This window comes from Saccopteryx bilineata, chromosome 4 (assembly GCF_036850765.1).
Source record: "Saccopteryx bilineata isolate mSacBil1 chromosome 4, mSacBil1_pri_phased_curated, whole genome shotgun sequence".
NCBI lineage: Eukaryota > Metazoa > Chordata > Mammalia > Chiroptera > Emballonuridae > Saccopteryx > Saccopteryx bilineata.
Genome location: NC_089493.1, coordinates 225,047,809 through 225,058,234, shown reverse-complemented (window position 1 = coordinate 225,058,234; position 10,426 = coordinate 225,047,809). Strand labels below are relative to the sequence as shown.

Here is a 10,426-nt window from a genome sequence, read left to right as displayed (position 1 = left end):
TCCATTCTTAATGTTTTAAGGGGAACATAAGAATAGTTATTTGGTTTTAAACAGCAAGGGAGACATTTTAACGAGGGGAGCAGCAAATCTTTGGGGCCAAGTCCCCCTGGGTAGAGGGGGAGGTTTCAGCAGCCATCTGTATCACCTTGTAAGGCTGGTGGTTGTGGCCATGCAGGTTCACATTGAATTCGGGTAGATGCTAAAGGAACTGTGGAGCCAGGAAGCGGTGAGCCATACCTATTTATTGGAAGCTAAGACAGACAAGCCAAAAGAAAGGGAGAAAAAAACCAAAAACCAAAGGAAAACCTGCTTTTCCCAGTGGAGGGCAAGGGATCAGGAAACAAACCATATCACCTGAGCACAATCTGACCTTAACCCCCCTGAGGGGAAAGCACTTACAGTATATCCTTATGATAGTGCTGTCAAGGGCTCATGCACCAATGGCACAAAGTGCTTTGCAGCCAGTAAACCAGTGAGCAAGTCTAACACAGCTGTTTTCCCATAACCTTCCTTTTTGAGGCGCCTCCTACCGGGTGCCCTCTCCACTGAAAGTCCAGAAGGTTTAGCAATTTGGAGCAGAGTTGGCCTGGGTTCCAATTCTTTTGAGGCGGGCCAAGCTCTCAGCCCATTTGCAGAGAGGAGATGATCGACACCCCTTGAGTCCAACGGAGGGAGGTAGAGCCGGTCCAGGCCGTGTGCAGAAGTCATCTCCCCTCTGGCCACAATCTCCTAAACTAAAGGAGCACTTGTCCCCTCCTTCCGCCCCAAACCCGGCTGCGACAAAGACTACCAATGGAAAAATACCTCCAAAGACACACGCAGAGATGGTCCCCGCTCAGAAAGGGTGCTCCTCCCCCCTCATCCCCTGTGCTGTAACCCCACTGCTTCCCTGACACGCGTTGGTCAACCCCGCCTGGGTACCCAGTCTCCCTCGCGCGTCACCCGGGTCTCCCTTCCCCGGCTCCGGCATCAGTCCCGGGCTCCCCCGCGCCGGCTGCGAGGGTTCCGGCGCGCAAGGCCGGCGCCGCCTGCCGCTCCGAGGCTCCGCTTTCACTTTCGGTCTGGGGGCGGGCCACGCGGGCGGCGGCGGCGGCGCGAGGGAGAGCCAGCTGGTCCCAGACCCCCAGGTACTGCGGGCCCGTCCCCGGGGAGAGGGCTGCGTGGCGGGAGAGGCGCGATCCCGGCGCCCTCGCTAGGCCCCCGCGAAGGCCCCGACAGCGGGAGGAGGGCGGCCGCGGCCTGAGACGCGGGGCGCGGGTAGTCATGGAGCCTGGGCCCCGGTCGCCGGGGAGGGCGGTGGGGCGGCGGGGCGGCGGCCGGCCCAGCCCCGTTGGGCCTCTGTCCATCCGGAGAAGGCAGGAGGCGCAGGCCGGCGCGCGTCCTCCGCGCGCTCCCGGGTCGCGGCCACTTCGCGGCAGGCCGGAGCCTCCCGGCGCGCTCCGCCCCGCAGTTGGGTTCCTGCCAGCCGCGCGCCCGCCAGGCTGCGCCTAGGGCCAGATGGAGGGGCGGGTGGGTGGCGGGGTGAGGGCGACGAGGGCACTTGGCGGTTAGTTGCCGGGGAGCGGACGTGGCTTTGGGTTTACTGCAGGGTGGCCGGACGGGATCAGCGTGCGTAACTGTCTCAAGGGTCAAGCCCCGTCCTTCTCCTGTCCTCTTGCCAGCAGTTGCGTGTCCTCACTTCACACTGGCTTCTTTGGCTTCTATTCAGATAAAGCTCTGGTGTTGGAGTAAATTCACGTTTTCTGCCTGGGTGACTTACTCGCCACGTGGGCCTGCAAAATAATTTCATGAGGAAGGAAGATAGCAGACACTTCCTTCCTGATTTCATTGGGGTACCCTGTGTAGGCCAGGTTCTGAAAGAAAAGCTGTTTTCTGTCAAATATTTTTGCTTTTAACTCAACTCAGCATGTGGGCAACAATAAAAAAAAATACTTTTAAAAAAATTGGCCATAACTATTTATTATAAGGAGTTGGAATTGTACTAACACCTGGCATATTTTCGAGTGAGAAAAAAATTCTAATATGTTTTTAAAAAAAAGTCAAATTCTACGTTTTTATTGTTTACCCGCACGCTAGTTAACTTCTTGTTTGGAACACTTGGGAAGAAAATCTGTTACCTCTTGAAGATTGACTTAGCATTAAAGGACAGGGCGAGGAACCCAGAACCAGTCACCTCTGACTTGCCTTGCTGTGTGAGTGGGAAAAGGCAGAATCACTAACGGGAGCCTGAACGAAGTTCCTGAAGTAGCTTGAACTTTTCTTGACTGCAAGTCAGGTTAGGCACTCTTACTGCTGCGTTTCCATTGACAACATTGGCTGTGAAAGATTCTGTAGTAAAATCAGATGCCAAAGGGGGGAAAAAAAAACTTTAAGGGGTAGAGTCCAGCACAAAGTCCCTTACACCCTTCTCTCTGTGCCCCAAAGTTGTATACACAACTGCCTTCTTGGTATTTCCTATCTCATAGACATCACACATTAAACCAACTTAAAAATGAACCTTGATTCCTTTCCTCACGTTTAAATCTATTCCACCTCTCCTCTATCTCAGCAAAGGGCAGCTATGGCTACTCAGATGTTCATTCTAGAAACCTGGCAGCAATCCTAATGCATCCTTTCCCTTATCCTGGACTCAGAATGTTGAATCTATCCATTTCCCAGTGTCTCTGTGTGTCTCCCCTCCCCCAGCCCCTTCCTCTCTCTCCTAGTGGACACCACCCCAGTATAACCCACTAGCTTACCTTGTCTAGACTGCTTTCTAACTGGTTTCTTGGCACTCAGTCTTGCTCCTTTCTAGTCCTCCCTGCTTCACACAGCAATCAGGTTGATTTTCTTAAAGTGTGAATTGGATCCTAAGACCTTCTAGCTCAAAACCCAGAGGCTTCTCATTGCATTTAGGATTTAAAATTCTTCAGCCTACAAGACTGTGTAGTGGTCTGGCTTCTGCCCACCTCTCCAACTTGCATCTCCCCTGCTGTACAGTGGCCTTTGTAAGCAGCGCTCTACTACCTCCAAGCCTGCAGATATGATTCTGTTCCCTCTGTTTGGGAATCTCACTTTCCTTTGTTTAGCCAACATGATTGGTCCATTAAATCTCAGCTAAAAATATCAGAGACCCAGTGTAAATTGGGCTGCTCTGTTCTCTTTCAGTGTGTGTGTGCTTCTTCCTTCATATGTAATCACTGTTGGAAACTATATATATTTTTGTGTCAACTTGTTACCCCCCCACACACACACACACTGTAAGCTCTTTAAGGTCAGGGACATGTGCTATCTTTACACTGTAGCAAAACCCCTGACACATAATAGCGCCTCAATAAATATTTTTGGAATGTATGATTGAAAATATTTTAACTCATTTAATCTTCACAACTACCTGTAATTTCATATTACACATGAAGAAAATGAAACTGGGATTAAATCACCTGCCCAAGGTCACATAGGAAGTGGCAGAGCAGGACCTCAAAGCCAGGTTTTATTTTCTGACTGTAAGCCTAATATATATATTACTAATATAGCTATAATTATATATGTATGGGGGTGGGCAAGGTAGGTTTATAGTTGTTTGTATGGAAAATAATACAATAATGAATACATAATAATATAAGAATACACTCTGTTTCACATACTCACTATGAACCTACTTTTGGCCCACCCTGTATATGTAGGTGTGTATTCTGATGTTTAAAACTGTCTGTATTACCTATTTCATTTTGGTTTCCTGGCACTGCATCCTTTTTGGGATGCAGCCTCTCTTTGGCCCCCACCTCTCATGGACTCAACCCTGCAAATGCTTTGGTGTGCATTCCCACTGCCAACCTTTTTAGCAGTCCGTGGGCTTTGCTGTAACTCAGAACCAGCTGGAACTTTCACAGTTCCTCTTAGCTGGAGAACACTTGGGGATTTCCAGAGTCCTCACAGGCCTGAACTTGCTGCATTCACTGCACTCTCTACCATCTTCGGTCACTGGCCACACTCTCTAATCTATTGCCATCAGAAATTCCCTTTACTTCTGGGACCCAGACTTTAAGGGAAATTCATTATTTCCCTCCCTCCCAGGGATTCTGCCAAGGATATAGGGGCAAGGACTCTTCATAATTGGGTATTTAATTTTTATTGTTTTCCAAATTTCTCCAGTCCTCTGTGGCTGGAAGCATCGTTTAGTTGGTTCTTAGACCGAAAGAAAGAAAGAGAGAGAGAGAGAAAAAGAGAGAGAGAGAAAGAAAGAAGGGAGGGAGGGAGAAAGAGAGAAAGAAAAAGAGAGAGAGAGAAAGAAAGAAGGGAGGGAGGGGGAGAGAGAGAAAGAGGGAAAGAAAGAACAAAGAAAGAAAGAAAGAAAGAAAGAAAGAAAGAAAGAAAGAAAGAGAAAGAAAGAAAGAAAGGAAAGAAAGACACCTGTTTTTTCTCTTTACATATCTTTTGTCTTATTTGGGTGGTGCCTTTTGAACTGGGATTATGGTGTTTTCATGGTTGACTATCTATTGTGTTGGTATCTTTTCTGTTTATCCTGAAGATCTGCTCATGGAGAAGGGGAGGTAGGTGCCTTTAGCTGTGTGTTTGGGAAAGGAACAGGATGGAGGTGAGGGGTGGGAGAGAGCACATGAGTGATTACCTTGAACTAGTACCCCTCATGTACAGTTCAAGGGATAGGACCAGAGTTTGGCAAGGATTATGTAGGAGCTTTTCTACCTGGCTCTTCAGTAGAATTTCCGGGAAGTTAAAAATTCTGCTGCCTTGACCTCATCAGCCTAGATTCTAGTTTAATTGTTTTAGATAGGGACACAGTCAACAGTTAATTTAGAAGTTTCCAGGGTGATGCTAATACACAGCCAGAGCTGAAGACCCTGACATGTAGGGAGAATCCTGTGCGCTATGACCATTTTGGGGGATTCACATTACATCATTACTGCATTTCTCATCTGATCCAAATGTTTTAGAGACAGAGGGGTTTGAATGAATTAGAGCCAATTACCTGGGCTCACCTGGCAGGGACCCCTCCCTGGAAGCACCCATCAGAGAGATGTCTTTGTCTAAAGAGAAAAGTATACTGGGTTCTTAGGACATGGATTGCCAACTCCCTTAAGATTCACATTCCTTTTGTGTTTTATGGCTTTTAAAATAAAGTACAAAATATGGTCTGCAACACGACTCCCAGGATGCTCAGAGCATAATCTTGGAGTCACTCTCTTCCTTGCTTGGGAAAAATCAGATCATTCTCCATCAACTCTCCTGGGGCTCCCTTGGTCCACATCAGTTGCCCTAAAAACATCCCTCTACTTTCTCCCTTTGTGCTTTAGCTCCTGCCTTGGCTTGCCCCACAGGCAGTGAATGCTTTTAATACCCTCCCTGCATTTCCAGATCTGACCTAACCTTTCAGACCACACTGCAAAGCTGGTTTTGCATGGAGGCGTTCCAGACTCACTGCAGCTGGGTCACTCTTTGTAGGGCCAGAAATCACCGCCATTGCGGCCATGCACATGCAGGTTCCTATAAGATTTGGACAGATGGTAAAGAAACAGTGGAGCCAAAAAATGATGGGCCATTCCTTTATTCAAGATTCTTACCAGCTGATGAGCAACACACAGAGGGAAAAACACTTCCCTCTTTACTCAGAGCTCACAAAGCTACTGATCCATTATCTGGTCCCACAACCAGGAGAATCTTCTCCGGTTTCTCCTAGAATCAAAGGCCTCACCAGTCTCAGTGGAGCTCGCAAAGCCCCTCACCTCTCTGGTTCCCCATCTGCACACCTTCTCCCTTCTCTCAGTACAAACTCTGCTTCTCCAGCGCTCACTAGCATAACAATGGCCCTTCCCAAGCAGGAAGGTAATTTGCAATGTCACAGATCACATACCTGGCGCTGCCCAGCCATTTTTAACAAGAAAAGTGAGCACACTCAAAAAACACAAATCTTACAAACTCATTTGCCCAACACTCTTCCATTAGAAACAACTCCATTCTTCCCAGCACCCTCTTTTATTATGCTTGTAGCACTCCACACTTCCTGCTGTGCTTCATTATTTGTGTATCAGTGTTTTCTGCCCTTACAGGGCAGAGATCCTTGATTACGGGGTTTGTGTCTTGTGTATTCTTATGTTCCACACAGTGCTCAGCACATGACCTATGTAGCTGGCATTCAACATATATTTGTTGGGTTGATTGTAAGAATCCACCTGACTGTTCTGTTTGCCACACACTATGGTGAAACTCACCATAAACTCTTGAAGAAATTTCTGGCTAAATAAATATAAAGTTAACTTTTGGCAGACAATTTGATAAAGATACCAATGTTATTAAAAGTTACTGTTATGGATACTTGCCTTTCTCCTCCTTGCTACTCAGTATCTACATCTACTTCCTGTGCTTCCTATGTTTTCTGAACTCTCTACTTTGTAAGCTTTGTGGGAAGTAAAACTTATTTCCCACTGCAGAAGCTGCAAAGTCCTGATTCTTGCTTTCTCCGCCTCCTTGCCTGGTAGTGTGGACACCTCACCTCAGCTCTGACCATCGTCTTTGACGCTGAAAGAAGTAGTGCACAGCACAGGGCGGTGGGGAACTCATGTAGTGGTGGCTGCAGCTGTGTCCAGGGCAGCAGGGCAGCTTCCTCCGAGGCCCAGTGTGAGTGGGGAGTGGTCATCTGGTCAGGTGCTTCTCTGATGTGGTTCTTGTCATCCCTCTTTGCCCGTCAGTGAGCCTGGTTTCCAAATGTCCGGTAGCGCTGCAGCCTGTGTAGTGAGCTATTCAAGCGCCTCAGCCAGAGCTTGTTCTGTTGCTTTCAGCCAAGAACCCTAGTGATAAAATTAATTTAAACTTTGAAACCAGGTGATGGTTTTAAGAAGGCGTTAATGATTGTTGCTAAACCATAATCTTTTTCCTTCTATGAATCAGTAACAGCAGTAAGGTAATTTTATTTTTAGGAAAAGATCTAGTACTTTTGAAAGTTTATATCTACATTTGCCAATTCTGGGTGGATACATTTCAAAGTCATGCTGTCTTGATAATATTTTAATGACTTTTTTCTTTTTCTTTTTTAAAGGGTAATTTGAGCTAAAAGGATGATATCGCTGTTCAGCACATGGCCATTTGGAACCATGTCATTTCGACCTTCCTCACTGTTGATTCTCTTAATTGTGTCAACTCTTTCCTGGTGTCAGGGCAGTGAAACTACATCTCCTAAAGCTAATGACGGGACAGGGACACCGTTTCCTTGGACTAAAATGAGACTTCCTGAGAACATCATCCCAATTCATTATGATCTCATGATCCATGCAAATCTCAGCACTCTGACTTTTGAGGGGAGCACAGCAATAGACATCATAGCCCTCCTGCCCACCAGTGCCATCATCCTGCATAGTCAGCACTTGCAAGTATCCAAGGCCACCCTCAGGAAGGGAACTGGGGAGAGGCTGTCGGAAAAGCCGATGAGAATCCTGGAACACTCAGCTCATGAGCAGATCGCACTTCTGGCTTCCGAGCCTCTGGTGGTTGGGATCCTATACACGGTGGTCATTGAGTATGCCGGCAATCTTTCTGAGAACTTCCACGGATTTTATAAAAGTAGCTACAGAACCAAAGAAGGGGAAGTGAGGTATTTTTTTTCTATTTTTTCTTAAGCTTCAAGTGCTGCCCACACTACATTTATTATTTCAAATTGATTGTCTTTTAAAATTCCCTTGAATGTTGAATTATCTCTTTGGTTTGGCTTTTACATCTTCTTGGTAGAGTTAAAACTGGCAATAGTTTGTTTTCTTTGTTTTTTGGATTTTGTTTTTTATTCTGTTTCAAACAACTTTTTGGTTTCAGCTCTATCAGAGTAAATACCTGTTTGTTTATTTAATTAGATTTCAAGGATATAATAAACATCTTTAATTCTCTTGGTCTATGCATTAGCTTTTCAGGGTAGCTATAACAAAGTACCAAAAACTGTGTGACTTAAAACAACAGTAGTTTACTTTCTGAAGGCTGAGAGTTCAAAATTGGGGAGTCAGTGGCCTGTGCGCCAAGTCTCTGTCCTAAGGAGGGTTCTCTCCCTTCCTCGCTCGTGGCCGTGGTCCTCAGCACTCCTTGGACTGGAGCAGCGGCAACCCCAGCTTTGTCCTCGTGTCACATGGCCTTTCTCCAAACTTCCCTCTTCTAAGGACCTGTTGGGTTAGGGCCTGACCTGATGGTTTCATATTAACTGGATTACATCTGCAAAGGCCCTGTTTTCAAATAAAGTCACATTAACAGATACTAGGGATTTGTATCTCTTTTTTAGAGGACACAATTCAACCCGTTACAGTCTATTAGAGGGAATACTTTTCTCTCAGTTAAAACTTTAAGAGGATCCTTACCTGTCTTGCTTTGGTTCTTTTTTTTAGGAGAAAATTTATTTTGGAAGATTTTATGCTGAATTTTAAAATTAAGTTTTATGTTTCAGTAGATTATAATAATTTACTTTTCTGACTTTATATATATATATATTCATATTTTATGTAAGTGGAGCTACATTATATTTTCTGCTTTAGAAGAGTTTTTAAAATGTGTTGAGAAGATGTTTTATATGGATAGCTGTAACTATACATCATTTTAATGACTATTAAACTGTATGTTTGTGCACTGATTTATTTACTAATCCCTCATTGATGGAGATTGGGTTGTTTCCAACTTCACAGCATCAGCAACACTTGGGTGAACAACTGTAAATTATTTCTTTGCAATAAATACCTAGAATTAAAATGGCTAATGGCCCACGCCGGTTGGCTCAGTGGTAGAGCATCAGCATGTGGAAGTCCTGGGTTCTATTCCTGGTCAGGGCACACAGGAGAAGCAACCATCTGCTTCTCCACCCCTCCCTCTTCCCATCTCTCTTTCACTCTCTCTTTTCCTCCCACAGCCATGACTGAATGGTTCCAGCAGGTTGGCCCTGGGAGCTGAGGATGGGTCTGTGGCTTTACTTCAGGTGCTAAAACAGCTCAGTTGCCTGAGCAATGGAGCAGTGACCCCAAATAGGAAGACCTCCCTATTCCCATAGGGGCCTCCCTGGTGGATCCTGGGGCGCATGCAGGATTCTGTTTGCCTCCCTGCCTCTCACTTAAAAAATAATGCTAAGTCACAGGGTCTACATACATTTGATTCTCTTGCCATATTGCTCACCTCTAACTAACCCTGTGTATCAGCAATCGTTTTTGAGCCAAAAAGCCAACAGCTATCTCCTTTTAATTTAAATTACATTGGTAATTGAGGAAGATGAGCAGCTTTCGATATATGTACTATTTGCAGGATCTTCTTTTGTGAATTGCCTATTTATGACCTGTGTCTGCTGTTCCACTAGGTTGCTGGGTATATTCTTACTTATTTTAAGAGCTCATATTCGTTCAGGCTATTAAACTCTTGTCAAATACCTTTCAGTCAGTTTTCTCAGTTTTTTACTTGTATTTTCACTTAGTTTATGATAGCTTTTGTCATATGAAAGATTTTTTTTAGTGGTGAAATTCATCAATCTTATAGTAACATTAAAAATTAAACACACACACACACACACACACACACACACACTTTAGAGTCCCTGGTCCTTCATGCTGTGTTTTTATTTTGCTTGTTGTATTTTTAGGATACTTGCATCTACACAATTTGAACCCACTGCAGCCAGAATGGCCTTTCCCTGTTTTGATGAACCTGCCTTCAAAGCGACTTTTTCAATCAAGGTCAGAAGGGAGCCACGGCACCTCGCTCTCTCCAACATGCCATTGGTGAGTCTGCACTCCACCACCTCTGCTTATGGGAAAACCCCTGCTTCACACCCAGGGCTTCTCTGGGACAGGCTTCAGCCCAATGGTAGCTGTTACTCAGGTCCCCTGTTCAGGTCAGGCTTCACAGCCAGGGTGTCACTGGGACTGGCTTCACCCCAATGGTAGCTGTAATTCGGGTCACCTGTTTTGTTTGTTTTATTGCCAGACAGCTAACTTTTTTTTTTCTTTCCAATCTATGCTTTTGTTTCAAGCAACAATTTATTTTTAGTCATAGAAAAAATTATTCCTTAAAACATGCAGGATTTCAATAAGAATGACATGTGAGGTCATCAGTGCAGGGAGGAGGAAATCAGCACTGACAGGGCCAGGCCCTTCACACACATGTTCATTTTTTCACATGATCTTTTAAAAGGGTTTTAGGGAGAATGCTTTGTTGAATAAGGCCACATTTCTAGTATATACTTCTTTTTTTATAATTTCTATATAATATGTACTAATATTTTTTCTAACATCTTTGTCTTTTTTATTATTAATTTTAATTTATTGTATTTACATGGATTCAAGTGTCCCACTGAATATAACTCCCTCACCCCCACCCCCTTTATACCCCCTCTGCCCCCCTCCCATCAACATTCTCCCCCCTTCTTTCTAGGATTTGCTGTCCTGCTACCTATATCTCTGTGTTATGTATATGTAGT

The 10,426-nt window shown here is 45.1% G+C and overlaps 1 protein-coding gene across 1 annotated transcript in view; it reads left to right on the top strand.

The window, feature by feature from the left end:
• Nucleotides 1-541: 541 nt before the first annotated feature.
• ERAP1 (endoplasmic reticulum aminopeptidase 1) overlaps nucleotides 542-10,426 on the top strand; it is a 47,854-nt gene continuing 37,969 nt past the window's right edge. The window contains exons 1-3 of the mRNA XM_066273878.1: nucleotides 542-1,127; nucleotides 7,034-7,585; nucleotides 9,590-9,728. Of these exons, the coding sequence (XP_066129975.1) occupies nucleotides 7,053-7,585; nucleotides 9,590-9,728 (672 nt within the window). The 5' untranslated portion in view covers nucleotides 542-1,127; nucleotides 7,034-7,052. The remainder of the gene's footprint in view (nucleotides 1,128-7,033; nucleotides 7,586-9,589; nucleotides 9,729-10,426) is intronic.